We start from the raw sequence: 15,533 nt of genomic DNA, 5'->3' as shown, positions 1-15,533 counted from the left end.
ATTTAGACGCTAACTTCAGTTTGATTTTTCTGTGCACTTCTTTTTAAGCTGATCTTTCTGACCTTAACATTTTTGTTTTCTCCTTTAAGATAAGTCTGCCATTCAGTACAGCATTTGGAGCAGATACAGAAGGTTCTCAGTGGATTATTGGCTACCTCTTACAAAAAGTCATCAGTAACCTCTCAGTGTGGAGTAGTGAGCAGGACCTTGCAAATGACACTGTGCAGCTCCTTGTCACTTTGGTGGAGAGAAGAGAAAGGTAAGGTGATTATTGGAGGCTGATTGTGTGTGTGTGTGTGTGTGTGTGTGGTCTTTCAAGTGGCAAACGGTTACATGGTCCTAAATGCAAATAGACCCTGCATTTTGGAGCAATGTGTTTAAAAAAAAAAGACACACTCAATATCATATTATTGCTATAAATGTCAATAGAGCTTTCTCATGGTACAATTGAGGATTGCTTTGACTATTCAAGGATTTGGCATCAAAGACTCTTATGAGAAACATATGTGTTTAGTAATTTATAGTTTTAAAAACATTTTAATACACTTTAGTAGTCTCATTTAATTTTTTCAGATATCCTATTATTCTGTTTTAAATATGAGAAAAACTTGGGGGGCCTGGGTGCCTCAGTCGGTTAAGCGTCTGACTCTTGATTTTGGTTCAGGTCATGATCTCATGGTTCATGAGTTCGGGTCCCACACTGGGCTCCACGTTGATAGCACAGAGCCTGCTTAGGATTCTCTCTGTGTCCGCCTGCCCCTCCCCTGCTTGTTTTCTCTCTCTCTCTCTCTCTCTCTCAAAATAAATAAATAAACCTAAAAAACAATAAAAATAAAGGTGAGAAAAACTTGATAATTTAATAATTTTGCAAATTAAGAGTTTTAGTGTTTTCTACAACAAACTCTGGAAATTTTTCCTCCTCTCTCCCTCCCTCCCTCCCTCTGTGTGTGTGTGTCTCTCTCTCTCTCCCCCCGTCCCCTCTTTCTTGTTATTTTTGACAGAGAGAGAGAGAGAGAGAGAGAGAGAGAGAGAGAGAGAGACACCACAAACAGGAGAGGGACAGAGAGGGAGGGAGGGAGATACAGAATCTGAAGCAGGCTCCAGGCTCTGAGTTGTCAGCACAGAGCCCAGTGTGGGGCTTGAACTCACGAACTGTGAGATCATGACCTGAGCCAAAGTCGGACGCTTAACCAACGGAGCCACCCAGGTACCCCCAAACATTTTTCTTACTATATAGGAATGTGATTGTTATTACTCTTAGCATTGACTGTTATTTATTGAGTTCTTGTAATTTACTGTACTGTTTCAAGCATTTCATATATAGTATTTTATTTAATTTTATTGTAACTATTTAGTTATAGTTACAATATAGTTAACTCTCATATCAGCCATGAGAGTTAACGCTGTTATTACTGTTGTTACCCTGTTTTACGGATCTGGTAACTAAATAAGAGAGTAAATAAATTTTACATTGTCAAACAACTAATGGGATTTCAGTACAGACTTGTGTGACTCCAAAGTTTATATCAGTTCACTATATACTATACTTTAAAAACTAATTAGGGGCGCCTGGGTGGCTCAGTCGGTTAAGCGGCCGACTTCAGCTCAGGTCACGATCTCACGGTCCGTGAGTTCGAGCCCCACATCGGGCTCTGTGCTGACAGCTCGGAGCCTGGAGCCTGCTTCGGATTCTGTGTCTCCCTCTCTCTGACCCTCCCCCGTTCATGCTCCGTCTCTCTCTATCTCAAAAATAAACGTTAAAAAAAAATTTTTTTTTTAACTAATTAAATTCAGTTACCTTCCATTTTTGTTTACTCGGTATACACGCAATGTAAAGTAATATGTCTTTTGTTTTGTTACTTCGGCTTCTAGAGCAAACTTAGTGATTCAGTGTGAAAACTGGTGGAACTTAGCCAAGCAGTTTGCAAGTCGAAGCCCACCTCTGAACTTCCTGTCAAGTCCCGTGCAGAGGACACTGATGAAGGCTCTTGTCTTGGGCGGTTTTGCACATATGGACACAGAAACCAAACAGCAGTATTGGACAGAGGTAATAGTTTCCTTTATTTGGATCGACCTTCTCATGTTTTACCCTGTGTGGTGGCATAAAATACTCTGTGGAGACAGAAACATTTCAGTCATACCTTCTCTAATGTTTTTCCCTTTATAATGGAATAGGTTGAAGCTTATTATTTTACAAATACCATCTTATAATTTGTCCATATCTGCATATGTGATGACTTTGTCAAACGTTCTGTAGCATGGGCACATTTTTGCCCACCACTCAAACGAGAGCCTAAAGAACCAGTGAAACGTCCGCTTCTGTTGAACGAGGAGGTGCAAATTATTATTAGTTTGCTAAGGCTGCTGTAACAAAGTGCCACAAACTTAGTGGAGCAGACAACAGAAACGTATTGTCTTGGAGTTGTGTAGACCAGAATCCAAGGTCTAGGTGTTGGTAGGTTGGTTCCTTTTGAAGGCTGTGCAGGAGAATCTGTTCCAGGCTTCTTGCCAAATTGCTGGTGGTTGACTGGTAGGCTTTAGTGTTCTCAGGCTGTAGAAGCATCACCGTAATCTCATCTTCACGTGATGTTGTCCATGTGTGCATTTTGGCGTAAAGATACCAGTCGTTGGATCGGCGGCCCACCCTAATGAACTCAATGTAATTATGTCTGCAGCAACCCTGTTTCCAAATAAGGCCACATTCTCAGGTACTAGAGATTTGGGCTTCATCATATCAGTTGCAAGGGGGGGGGGGTTGGATGCATAATCAACCAATAACCACTGTGAACACATTGCATTATGTAAATTAGCTTTAAGTCAGGAACCAAGAGGTATCAGTATAGGTGGCTGGCCTATAATCCTTGTGACTAGAGTGCTCTTAATGTCTGAGAAGGGACACAGTAACAGAATTTGGCAGTCATCTGTGACTTCAGACCAGAAGAAAACCAGGCTGACCATATATTTCTAGTTTAAACAATTGTATTATCATATGAATAGCTTTAGAATTAAGATATCTTCACGAATATGCATATTCACTCAGGACAGGACTGATTTTCTGAAGTTATACTCTATGCCAAGAGAAATTGGAAAGGAGAAAAACAGTCCAGAGCTGAATGTAGAACAGGGTTTGGCAAATTGGAGCCCACGGACCAAAATCGGCCTGCTGTCTCTCTCTCTCTCTCTAAGTAAAGTTTTCTGGAAACACAGTCATGTTCAATTGTTTATATTTTACCTATGGCTGCTTCTGTACTAAATTGTAATTGGATAGTTGGGCCAGAGTTGACATATTCTCCAAAGATACTTACTGTCTGACCCTTTGGAGACTTAAATTTCATCTTTTTGAGGGGGGAGGTTAATCCCCTGGAAAGAGATGATGATAGTGACAGATTCTGTGAATGGCATTGACTAAGTCATGTTCCGTGACTTGTGGTTTTTGGAACCTAAATTACTTTAGAAAGTGAGGTGATAGCATGTGCTGATTTGCTTTTCCATAAATAATACTTTTTCCACTTTTATGGAGGTAATTGACACGCATCACTATGCAAGTTCAAAACGTGTACAGCATAGTGGTTTGACTTACATATATTATGAAGTGATTACCGCAAGAACTTTAGTCAACATCCAAGATCTCCTATAAGTACAATGGAAAGAAACAACAAAAGAAAATTTTTTTCTTGTGATGAGAAGTCTGAGGATCTACTCTTTTAACAATTTTCCCATCTGTCATAGAGCAGTGTTTACCTATAGTCACCATGTTATACGTGACACTCCCAGAACTTATTTATCTTACAACTGGAAGTTCAAATCCCCCTTTTCCCACCTCCCCCCACCCCCACCGGTAGCAACTACAGACCTTTTTCTGAGAGTTGGGATTTTTTGTTTGTTTTGTTATTTTATTATTTTATTGTATTAAAATTCCTCATCTAAGTAAGATCATATGGTATTTGTCTTTCTTTGTCAGACTTACTTAACGTGTACCCTCAAGGTTCATCCGTGTGGTCACGAATGGTAGGATTTCCTCATTTTGTATGGCTAACTGTGTGATTGCATATGTATCTCAACTCCTTCCATTCATCCACGGATGGACGTTCAGGTTTTTTTCATGTCTCGGCCATTGCAAATAATGCTTCAGTGAACAGGGGGGTGCAGACGTCTGATTAAGTGCCGTCTTGGTTTCCTTTGGATACATTCCCAGCAGTGGAATTACTGGGTCGTATGGCAACTCTGTTTTTAATTTTTTGAGGGTCCTCCTTACTGTTTTCCTTAGCGGCTGCCCCAGTTGACAACCCCCACTGCAGTGCACAGGGGTCCCCTTTTCTCCACATCCTTGCCAGCCTTTCTGTCTCGTCTTTTTGATGGTGGTCATCCTAAAAGACCTGAGGTGATGTCGCCTTGTGGCTTTGATTTCCATTTCCCTGAGGACCAGTCTACTGTGTGTTCGTTCTTTCTGTAGGTTAGAAGTTACGCGTCCCCTCGTGATGGGGAGCGTAGCATGTAGTTGCGATCATTGTTTCCGGTGCTTTCAGAAATGTTCTAGAAGGGACATCTCCAGGTTGAGGGAGTAAAGCTGAAAGAGACGGATCGTGGGCATTAAGCTTTTAGAAGAATGATGCTTTAACTCGACAGGTCCTTCAGCCACTTCAGCAGCGATTCTTAAGAGTGATAAACCAAGAAAACTTCCAGCAGATGTGCCAGCAGGAGGAAGTCAAGCAGGAGATCACGGCCACGCTGGAGGCCCTGTGTGGCATTGCGGAGGCTACCCAGATTGACAACGTAGCAATTCTTTTTAATTTTTTGATGGACTTCCTTACCAATTGCATTGGATTGATGGAAGTTTACAAAAATACCCCAGAGACCGTCAATCTCATAATAGAAGTTTTTGTGGAAGTTGCACATAAACAGATATGCTATCTTGGAGAGGTAAGCACTTTCTAATTGTTCCTCTTTCGGATTAGAACTCCTGAAAGTATAACAAAGTAACAGACACTTCCCTTTAAATTCTGTGAAGATTATCCAAAGGAGTTTTCAAAAAGACTTCAGAACGTTTCAAAAGAACTCAAAATCCAGGGGAAGGCTTATTGAAGGAAAGTCAATGCTGACCTAAAACTGTTGGTAAAACCAGAAATTTCTTTGAGATATAGTATTTTATTCAGTCAAAGCCATCCAAACGAGGCGTGTTTGATAAGACAAATAGTAGAAAAATTTAACCAATTTCTGTCTGTTGAAACTCTTGAGGCTTAAAATTTTAAATGACAGTTTGTATCTTTGCTTTATAAATCAAATGGATAATTTAGACAAGCTAAATTCTTTTACAATCAGTAACCACAGGTACACTTTTTACACTGTTTAGAAATCATTTAGAAAGCTGTTTTAAAACTGCCTTAAAGGAATATATTTGTATTTGTCTGTAGATTAGCGTAAATCTTGTTTTAAATCATTTCATGTGGGTTCCTGAGTTGTAAATTGTTGTTGTTGTTGCTGTTAGATCAAAGGCACTTGCTCAAAAGTAAGGTTATTTTATAAATGTTACAAATGTAGCCATAGATGCATGACTGAGAGGGCAGGCTGTTGCCATTCTGATATTTAAGACCATGGTTTGGTACACTGTGCTTTTGCAAGTTAAACAGTTCTATTAAATCTGAAAATAATAAATAGTATACACAGAGGTAAATAGCAGAAGTAGAACAGTTCTGTTGCCAAAATCTTACTATCTCTCTAGTGTGTATTATCAAGTGAACAAAAAAAATGGATGTCAAATTTTGTTAGAAAACTGCTAATTTTTAAAACATAACTGCAATCTTTAATGCATGCTGTTTCATTTTTCTTAATGTTTTATAAGAGTTTCAAACAAGTGTTTGAGCTACTGTTGGGATCCAGAGTAAATTTATTAGATTATAATTTCAAGTTTCTTTTAGGGTTGATATTTTTTCCCAACTAAGTATGATTTATGCACGTTCTCTTACAGTCCAAAGCTATGAACCTGTATGAAGCCTGCCTTACTTTGCTGCAAGTATATTCTAAGAATAACTTGGGGCGGCAAAGAATAGATGTTACAGCAGAGGAAGAACAGTACCAAGACCTGCTTCTCATCATGGAACTTCTCACTAACCTTCTGTCAAAAGAATTCATAGATTTTAGCGATACAGGTAAGGTGAGGTGTAAGGGTTTTAAATTTCATTTTAACTATCTTTTTTGTAAAGCAAAGGAAGATAAAACTAAGTAAATAAATAAAGGGGGGGTTGCCTCGGTTGCTCAGTCAGTTAAGCGTCCGGCTCCCACCTTTATGAGACAGACCCCACGTAGGTTTCCACTCCCAGCGCATGCCGGCTTTTGGGATTCTCTCTCTCTCTCTCTCTCTCTCTCTCTCTCTCTCTCTCTTCATGCGCAGTCACACACTCTCTCCTTCTCTTTCTCAAAATAAATGAACATTAAAAAGTTTAAATGTTATTTAAAAGTCATTTTTAATGTAATGAATCAGAAGTATTCATTAAAGGGGCGTCTGGGTGGCTCAGTCGGTTAAGCTTCTGACTTCGGCTCAGGTCGTGATCTCTCGGTTTGTGAGTTTGAGCCCCGCATCGGGCTCTGTGCTAATAGCTCAGAGCCTGGAGCCTGTTTCCAATTCTGTGTCTCTCTCTCTCTGCCTTCCCCCACTCATGCTCTGTCTCTGTCCCTCAAAAATAAATAAACATTGAAAAAAATTTTTTTTTAAGTATTCATTAAAAATTTTCATTGCTTCAGGGCGCCTGGGTGGCTCAGTTGGTTAAGTGTCTGACTTGGGCTCAGGTCATGATCTCATGGTTTGTGAGTTCGAGCCCTGCGTCAGGCTCTGTGCTGACCGCTCAGAGCCTGGAGCCTGCTTCAGTTTCTGTGTTTCCTCCTCTCTCTGCCCCTCCCCTGCTCATACTCTGTCTCCCTCTGTCTCTCAATAATAAATAAATGTTAAAAAAAAATTTTTTTTTAATTCCATTATTTCATTAATGATTGCAGTGAACTGTTTTTCATTAGGCTTTGGGTTTGATAGATGTTTGTGGATTTTCCTCATTTACCTATTTAGGTCTTAGGAGGATTCTTAATTTATATGCATTTTATATGGATTAAGGATAATAAGCCTTTTTAATATTGGTAGTTATTTCTTAAGTACCATCTTCTGTAACATTTTAATTTCTGTTTTCCCCCATTCCTCTTCAGCATAGAAAAATTTCACACACCTAATAGATAAAATAAATATTACTGTGGAAATTATTTAACTCACAGTATAACTTCCTTCTCAGTAGATTCGATTCTACTTTTTAAAACATGAAGCGTTAGTTTCCATCATTGTAGAATAATAATGTGAACACAGAATACTGCATCAGAGACCCTGACAAATGAAATACAAAGGGATGACCCAGGGCCAGATTGATCAGATGTCCACTCATAGATATATTTTGGCTTAGGGGTTTTAATCTTTGGTTACTTTCTCACAAAGATGGGAATACGTGTAACTCTGTAGGCTTATTGATGTTGCAATTCTAAGACTACCTTTTTGTCTTAATAGATGAGGTGTTCAGAGGACATGAGCCAGGGCAGGCGGCAAACAGGTCTGTGTCTGCGGCTGATGTTGTTCTGTATGGAGTGAACCTCATTCTGCCCCTGATGTCACAAGATCTTTTGAAGGTAATTGAAGACAGTGAATGTGAAAACCCCAACTGTCTGCTCGGAGTTCAAAGATGTTGTAGACAAGAATATACCTCTGATTTAATTAAGGAGGTAGAAGTCCCTGCTTATCTGTTAAGTACACACGAAAATCAGAGGTTCTGGTTCCCATTGTGTGTCATTTATACTCGCGCATGCAGCTCAGTACGTGGTTCATGCCCTCATTTAATCCTACCCCAGAGTCCTGTCTTCACTGATAATTAGTGACAGAAAAAAAAAAACTGGTTCTTTTAGAAACTGAATTCTGACATTAGCAGTTTTGATTCCCTCATTTGTCATTGAGCAAATTAAGTTATATGTTTAGGTGTATTCCACTCATGCTTTTGAACATCATTCTCTGATTTTAAGGATTGAGCAGCAGAAGGCGTTTTCGAGCAACCCCATGTAGAAATGGGATGGTAAGAAACCAAGACTAACGGTTTTTAAATTTGTGTGCATTCTGACGACGTCCTGTCTCGGGGTCATCAGTCAGTATTGAGGGTGTGGTGGTGACGAGGCTGCCCTTTCTTCCTCCTTTGGTACCACAGAAGAAGGGAGTCTCTTTCGTGAGCTGTCACAGAGGGTGAGGGTGGGGACAAAGACATGGCTGGGAAGGAAGAGGGAGGTGTGTGCGTGCGCATGTGTGTGGAACACGAACGAGGTAGAGTGGGAGAGGGAAAGAGAGGTCGGTCGTGGGAAGGAAGAAAATAGCGGTTGAGAAGTGGTTAGAAGTTGCATTGAGGAGTAGGAGGTGCTGTCAGATTCCCACAGAGTGGGCGGGGACCACATGTGTCTCTCCTTGAGCAGTGTCTTTGGGAGATGATTGGTGACCCGTGAGCTGAGTGTTCATGTGGCCACCAGTTGGATGGGGAAGTTTCGTAAGCTCTGTATATTGCTTGCTTTTAGGGTTTTTTGGTTTGGTTGCCGGGGGGCGGCGGGGGGGGTTCTCATCAAGTAAACCATTACACATTTAGATGTGTATTTTCTTAAGAATTGCTAAACTGTAGATTGCCTACTTTTTACTTCAGTTTTCCAGGACTGTCCAGCCAATTTTTAGAAGTGTGAAGAAGTGAATACTCTATTTCATGCATAATCCTAATCTGTATTACCTTCTTGTATTTTTCTAACATGCTGGAAATCAAATAAACACATTTGCAAAAGGGTTTTAATTATAGGTCATTTGATTATTTGAAATTTGGCTGCTTTGTCTACTTTTTCAAGGTAAACAAGACTATCTGGAATTGGCAGTAGCTTTTATTAACTGTCCAGAAGATAATTGCTTCTACTGTACATTATTTTCATGTTACTAAAATATTTCCTTTATTGAAACATATTTTTATATTTAATTAGATCTTTATGTTTTCTATATATCTTGATTCTTTTTAAGAGAAATCATTATATTTACAAGTTTATTGGTTATTTATTTTATTGCATTAATGAAAATAGAAATTAGATATCATTAAGCATCTAAATATTTAATATTTCTTTTTCAGTTTCCAACCCTTTGTAATCAGTACTACAAATTAATCACATTTATCTGTGAGATTTTTCCTGAAAAAATACCACAGCTTCCTGAAGATCTTTTTAAAAGTCTGATGTACTCTCTAGAACTAGGCATGACATCATATCCTTTAAATGAACATCATTATCATTTATCCCTTGGGGGGAAAAAATCTCCCAAAGTTTTAAAAACTTGTATTTTTAAATTTTCCTTTGTGTTTTATTTCGTAAGAAAGCTGTTGTCTAACAGCCCTAATTGTGTGTTTCTCTTATTAGTTCACCTCATCTTGTCCTCCTTTCACAGGTCAATCCCAAAGGCTTTTGGTGCCTGGTCCCAAAGTCACTCTTTCATTAAGAGCCCCAATTAGTAATGCCATCGACTGTTGTTGAGTCTCTGATCTCAGCTGCCCGGTAGTAGAGAATAATAAGGCTTTTTATTAGTTGTGTGCTCATGATCAGAAACACATTAGAAATCTACAGTCCGAGACCCTCTCCGAAACACTGGAAAACTTTTGTCGTGTAGCTCGCAACCCCGTAAAGACATATTGCACACTAGGGTACTCACTTAACTGTGGTCATTCCTAGAATTTGATAATAGCCATGATTTTTGAATCTTTTATAAGTTAAATACACCTAGTCTGTTCCTTGACCTTCATGATCAGAATGAGTTCGGAAGTTTGCCAGCTTTGCCTGGAAGCTTTGACGCCATTAGCTGAGCAGTGTGCAAAAGCACAGGAAACAGATTCACCACTTTTTCTAGCAACACGGCACTTTCTAAAGGTAAGATGTTCGGCTGGCATGCCGTCAAACCGTCTGCTTTAGTACAGTTCGTGCCTGTAAATCTTCATTCGAATGAGGAAACGCTTACGTCATTCAGAGGGCAGGAAAGAATTACTTTCTGTTCATTGTGCTTTTCTGGAGATCAGTTCCCTGGACACCTTATTCTCCACTTGTGTGTTCTTGAAACCTGACATGGCAAATGTAACAGTCTGTTCATTTATGGTGGCACATGTCACAGCAAGGAATAACCTCTGTTATTATAAATCCTTGGGTCTTTAAAAAGCTTTTTTCTTCCATTTTCAGACTTATTTAATAGATAAGAGCAACTACCACCCCTCTTTGTCTTTTTTGGTTTAGACACAGGATGGGAGATTGTATGATCATCATGTATTTTTATTTAGAGGTTTTGTATTATGTCCTTTCAGCTGGTTTTTGATATGCTGGTTTTGCAAAAGCACAACACAGAGATGACCACTGCAGCCGGTGAAGCTTTCTACACGTTGGTGTGCTTGCATCAGGTACTGGACACAAGTCTCTTCGTTGGGTCTCTTCCCTTTTTTTTTTTTTTTTTTTTTTTTTATTTCCAGCAAGGAGATTGTGCAGATAGTGGGCCTTTGATACTCCCAGTTCTTAGAGAATCTGTGACTCAGTGCTTCAGTTGCTTTCAGTGAGGGCGTATTTCTTCATTTCCACATTAGCTCTTTTGACAAGCTGTTTGTCAGTGAATAAGCACTTACTTTCCCTTCTCCCCTGTTCTGAATCATCCTTTGCATTGATCACTGCCCTAAAGCTTGTCCTCGTAAACAAGTGTGCTTGGAACCAAGAATTAACACGAAAGAATAGTAGAGGCATAGTTTCTGTCCTTGAGGAACTCACAGTTTTGTAAGGGAGACCAGACGAAGAAGACTGGCGACCCAGAGGATCTGCCTCGAGAAAGTGCGGAAATCAACAGCGTATTATTTCCTGTCGTGGTAGGGAAAGTGTGTTGCTTCATATTATACTACGGAAAGGAAGGTATTGTTTCAATTTATTTTGCTGAGCCTTTAAAGACTCGGAAGCACGCACTCACTGTTTGGGGTTAACGTTATGGGAGAAAAGTGACGTTAGCTCACCTGTCCCTTCCCTATTCTGGTAGAGTAGGTGCCCATCAAGTGTATGAGAAGAACCATATTAGATCATCAGCTGCCCCAGTTTCCCAACACTCCTTTCCCCAATTTTTGGTCTCCCCACCCCCTAGCACATGCACACGTCCCAGCATGACTAAGCAATTGACTTTTGTTAAATGCTTTGCCTTTTTTTTCCCTCAAAGTATATAGAGTCCATTGCATTTGCTGTGAGTGGCACTCAGGGCTTGATTTTATTTACCTTTTTAAAGAAAGATAGGATTTTGAGGCCTTTTCATACAACTTAAAGATTCCCTTCCTGTAGACTTCCTATACCATCTACGCTCCAAGCTGAAGGTACTCTGGGGCTTGAGTTCTTGCTGTCCTCTCTGCACATGGTGCCCATCTGAGGTCTGTGGGCTTTCTGTGTCATTCTACTTCCTTGTTGCTTGCTAGGAAGATAGATGTCTTGTCCCCATATGTATAAGCCATTGCATTCCAGATGCCTTTAAACAACAACAACAACATATTCACACATTGTAAAAAAGAGAGCAAGGCGTTAGGTTTGGCTAGCATGAGATCTGCTGGTCTGGTCCCAGAGGGACCACCATGTCTTTTGAATAGGGAAATGATTTGGAGTTTATACTTACTCTTCTGTGAGTAGGTATGTCTCTTGGATAGGGCATTTAGGGTGGCCACCCTGGTTCCCTGCTTGTGTTGTGGGTCAGGGATTGCATCCAGTGCCTTATTCATCTTTTCCAAATGCAATTAATATTTCATTTCACCCTTTGGTCCATTATGATATCCCAAGAAGCTAATGAAAAATAGTGTCAGACCAGTTTTTGTTGTTTGCTCGTTTTTCAAGAGAGCTTATCTTAGAAAGCTGTTTTGGTTGAATGTTCCTTAACCCCACACCCTCTTTTCTGTAAAAGGCTTTATTATAAGGGGCATTAAAAGTAGAAGCACTACATATCTCTCCCCCCTCCCCCCCCCCCCCCCCATGCTCCTATATTTATTAGGTTCCTTTTCCTGCCCTTTCTCCCAGAGCCACTGAGTCCAGTACTGGTTTGGAGGTACGTCTGCACCTTCACCTTGAGAAAGGACTGAAATATACCCCTCCCCCTGTGCCACCCCCTCCCAGACAGCTCCTGTCTGCCTTGTACGGGTCTGCTGTCCTCAGAGCTGTGTGGACAGGGTGCCTATAGAAAGCCCTGGGAAATGCTTGAAAGTCAGGTTGCAGACTTAGACTATGCATAAAATGCAAAATAAATATGAATGATGTGGTTGAAAAATGGAGAGGAGACAACACAACAAACTTGGTAATCACATGGCTTCAGGAGCCAAGCAGCCTGGATTCTTGCTTAAAAGCAGTGTGATCTTGGGCTGCCTGGGTGGCTCAGTTGGTTATGTGTCTGAGTCCTGATTTTGGCTCAGGTCATAATCTCACAGTCATGGGATCAAGTCCCGTGTCGGGCTCTGCCCTGAGTGTGGGGCTTGTTTGGGATTCTCTGTCTCCCTCTCTGTCTCTCTGCCCCTCCCTGACATGCTTATTTTCTCAAAGTAAATAAATAAAGATTCAAAAAAAGAAAGTGTGATCTTAGACATGTTAATTTCAGTATATGTACATACTTCCATCTGTGAATCAGGAGAATAACAGTACTTTTTGTACTGCTGTTCATAGGATTGTTATAAAAAGTGAGTTACTAATGTAAAAGGCTGGAACAGTACCTGGAATAGAGTGAACTTTCAGTGAATATTAATCAGTAAAAAGAGCTATTGTGGGGGCGCCTGGGTGGCTCAGTTGGTTGAGCATCCAACTTCGGCTCAGGTCATGATCTTGCGGTTCGTGAGTTCGAGCCCCGCGTCGGGCTCTGTGCTGACAGCTCGGAGCCTGGAGCCTGCTTCAGATTCTGTGTCCCCCTCTCTCTCCGCCCCACCCCTGCTTGTGCTCTGTCTCTCTCTGTCTTTCAAAAATGAATAAACAGGGGCGCCTGGGTGGCTCAGTCGGTTAAGCGTCCGACTTCAGCTCAGGTCACGATCTCACAGACCGTGAGTTCGAGCCCCGCGTCCCGCTCTGGGCTGACGGCTCAGAGCCGGGAGCCTGCTTCCGATTCTGTGTCTCCCTCTCTCTCTGCCCCTCCCCCGTTCATGTTCTGTCTCTGTCTCAAAAATAAATAAACGTTAAAAAAAAAAATTTAACAGAAATGAATAAACATTAAAAAAAATATTTTTTTAATTAAAAAAAAAAGAGCTATTGTGATCATTTCACAGTGTATTTAGATGTGGGATGATTGTGTTGTACACCCAAAACTAATAGAATATTATATGACAATTGCACTTTAATGCAAAAGAAGAAGAGCCGTTGTCAGACCCTACCTTTCAGAAATCCCACAAGGTAGTACCTGATATCATCTACTTGTGTGACATTTGAGGAAGCTAAATGTTCTTACGTATACACTTTATCTCTTTAATAGGCTGAATATTCCGAGTTGGTTGAAACATTACTGTCAAGTCAGCAAGACCCAGTTATTTACCAGAGATTAGCAGATGCCTTCAACAAGCTCACCGCAAGCAGCACTCCTCCGACGCTGGACCGGAAGCAGAAGATGGCCTTCCTAAAGAGTTTAGAAGAGTTTATGGCAAATGTTGGTGGCCTCCTTTGTGTAAAATAAACAACAAAACTTTATGCTTAATTTAGATCCTTTCTGCAAAGTGCACTGAATTGCTAAAAGCTGACTTGAGTCTTGTCCTGTTCTTCAGTTCTTTGGCCGTTTTGGATCTCGGAGAGCCTGAAAGTTTGATATGTAATGCAGTGAAACAGGAGAGGTCACCTTTGAATCAGCTTCCGCTGTTGGGTGTTAGCCACAGTCTGTCATATGTGTCTTGTGGATTTTGAATGGTGATCTAAGATTTTCAATTCCGTATATGTGCAAACAGATATGGGCACCATGAAATGCACATTCAGTGCCTTTCCCCCTTATCGAAACATTAGGTGGCTAGCCAAAGTGTAGACTTTGTTAAACTAAATATATTAGATGGACGTATGCTCGGCATTGTTTCTCAAAATGTTGTCCATAGACCACCTGCATCATTGGAGGAGCTGGTTGAAAAGGTAGATTCTTGGGCCCAACTGTAGACCCTCAGAGTCAGAATTTCTGTTTGTTGGGCCTTGGACTCTTCATTTTAACACGCTCCTCCCCTCTGCCACCCCACAAGTTTTGAATCAATGCAAAAGACAGTGGAAACTCTTCCGAGGTTTTGTGCTTTCAAACGTTTCCTCCCTTTGATGATTAGGTTTGTAATTCAGCAGGAAGAAGAAACATCAGGTGTTTGCTGGCTTCTTGTGGCACACTGGCTCTTTGTTGTTTGTAACATCAGCCTGGTGTTGCAGGCTTTGTGTGATACAGGCCTCCAGTCACACTCTGATGCCTGAACTTGAGGGGGAAAATGGGTGTATATTTTTGTTCCATAAAAAGAACTTTAGGAACTGTAGCCATTTCATTGCCTTAATTTTAAGAAGAAAATACAAAAAAGAGCAGATTTGTTTTAGTAAGAAATCAAGTCTTGATGCTTCAGAGTTGGTTTAGGGTGTTAGCTGCTATGAATCTGGTGCCCTTTTGATCGTGTATTTATGTTGGGTTTATGAGTGAAATGAAAGTCTCATTCGTATGTAGTCTAACTTTTTGGATATGTTTCTCTTCAGCCACGTAGCCCATGGCTAATAATCTATTCTGAATGGCTTGCTTAAGCAATAACTATTTTAAAGGATGTGAATTACTGATTCATACAGACTATTCTACGTTGGGGCATTAGGGGCAATAATTACGCTAGAGTGGACATTCTCCTCATTTCACAGGAGCCATGTACATTTAATTTAAGAGATTAAAAACTTCCTATTTAGATCCTCTAGTTTGATTTTTCTAATCAGGACTTTTGTACTGCTGCCATGCTCCCCTTAGTTCTGTGTGCCAGCTTAAATTATGGAAATGAAAGCTAATTTATAAACTGCCGGCGTATGAAGCTCTGCCCACTGCGATGTCAAAATCCCACAACACAGTGACAGGAATCTGGCACAGGCTCGCTCTGAAACTGTGCTTCCAAGGGGTGGGCTTTCTCCTGCTGTGTCCTTGACACCTACAGGCTCAACTGTCCTTCTAACGTAGTCTTCATATCTGAATTGCATATAGTATATGCATCTTCACACGTGATGCTGTGCAGAACTTTGTAGAACTCCGTGCTACTCACAGTTAACAAAACTGGAGCACTTAAATTACATCCAACCTGTGCATGTGATGTTAGACACGAGTGAATGCAAAGCCTAAGGCCGTAACTTTTTGAGGAACGTCACTCTTAATTCGATTATTGTTGATTAATAACTGAGGTGGAGCAAAAACATCTTAAAAGACAGCTAGGAAAAAACTAAGATCGCTCTTCACGAAATACACGTATTGTATTTTTCAGAATACTTTGAACAAG

The 15,533-nt window shown here is 40.5% G+C and overlaps 1 protein-coding gene across 7 annotated transcripts in view; it reads left to right on the top strand.

Annotated features, from left to right (window-relative positions):
• The window catches only part of XPO4 (exportin 4), a 114,109-nt gene extending 100,355 nt beyond the window's left edge, over nucleotides 1-13,754 (top strand). For 5 of the 7 annotated variants that reach the window (XM_042978168.1, XM_042978323.1, XM_042978623.1 and 2 more), the window contains exons 15-23: nucleotides 90-259; nucleotides 1,873-2,047; nucleotides 4,627-4,920; nucleotides 5,966-6,146; nucleotides 7,538-7,656; nucleotides 9,168-9,298; nucleotides 9,837-9,954; nucleotides 10,380-10,472; nucleotides 13,532-13,754. In XM_042978168.1, coding sequence (XP_042834102.1) covers nucleotides 90-259; nucleotides 1,873-2,047; nucleotides 4,627-4,920; nucleotides 5,966-6,146; nucleotides 7,538-7,656; nucleotides 9,168-9,298; nucleotides 9,837-9,954; nucleotides 10,380-10,472; nucleotides 13,532-13,729 — 1,479 coding nt within the window. In that variant the 3' untranslated portion in view covers nucleotides 13,730-13,754. The remainder of the gene's footprint in view (nucleotides 1-89; nucleotides 260-1,872; nucleotides 2,048-4,626; nucleotides 4,921-5,965; nucleotides 6,147-7,537; nucleotides 7,657-9,167; nucleotides 9,299-9,836; nucleotides 9,955-10,379; nucleotides 10,473-13,531) is intronic. The other 2 variants (XM_042978246.1, XM_042978538.1) reach the window with 2 other exon arrangements.
• Nucleotides 13,755-15,533: the final 1,779 nt, after the last annotated feature.

This window comes from Panthera tigris, chromosome A1 (genome assembly GCF_018350195.1).
Source record: "Panthera tigris isolate Pti1 chromosome A1, P.tigris_Pti1_mat1.1, whole genome shotgun sequence".
Lineage (NCBI taxonomy): Eukaryota > Metazoa > Chordata > Mammalia > Carnivora > Felidae > Panthera > Panthera tigris.
The sequence above is the reverse complement of the archived record's forward strand: the minus strand, read 5'-3'. Positions and strand labels throughout refer to the sequence as shown.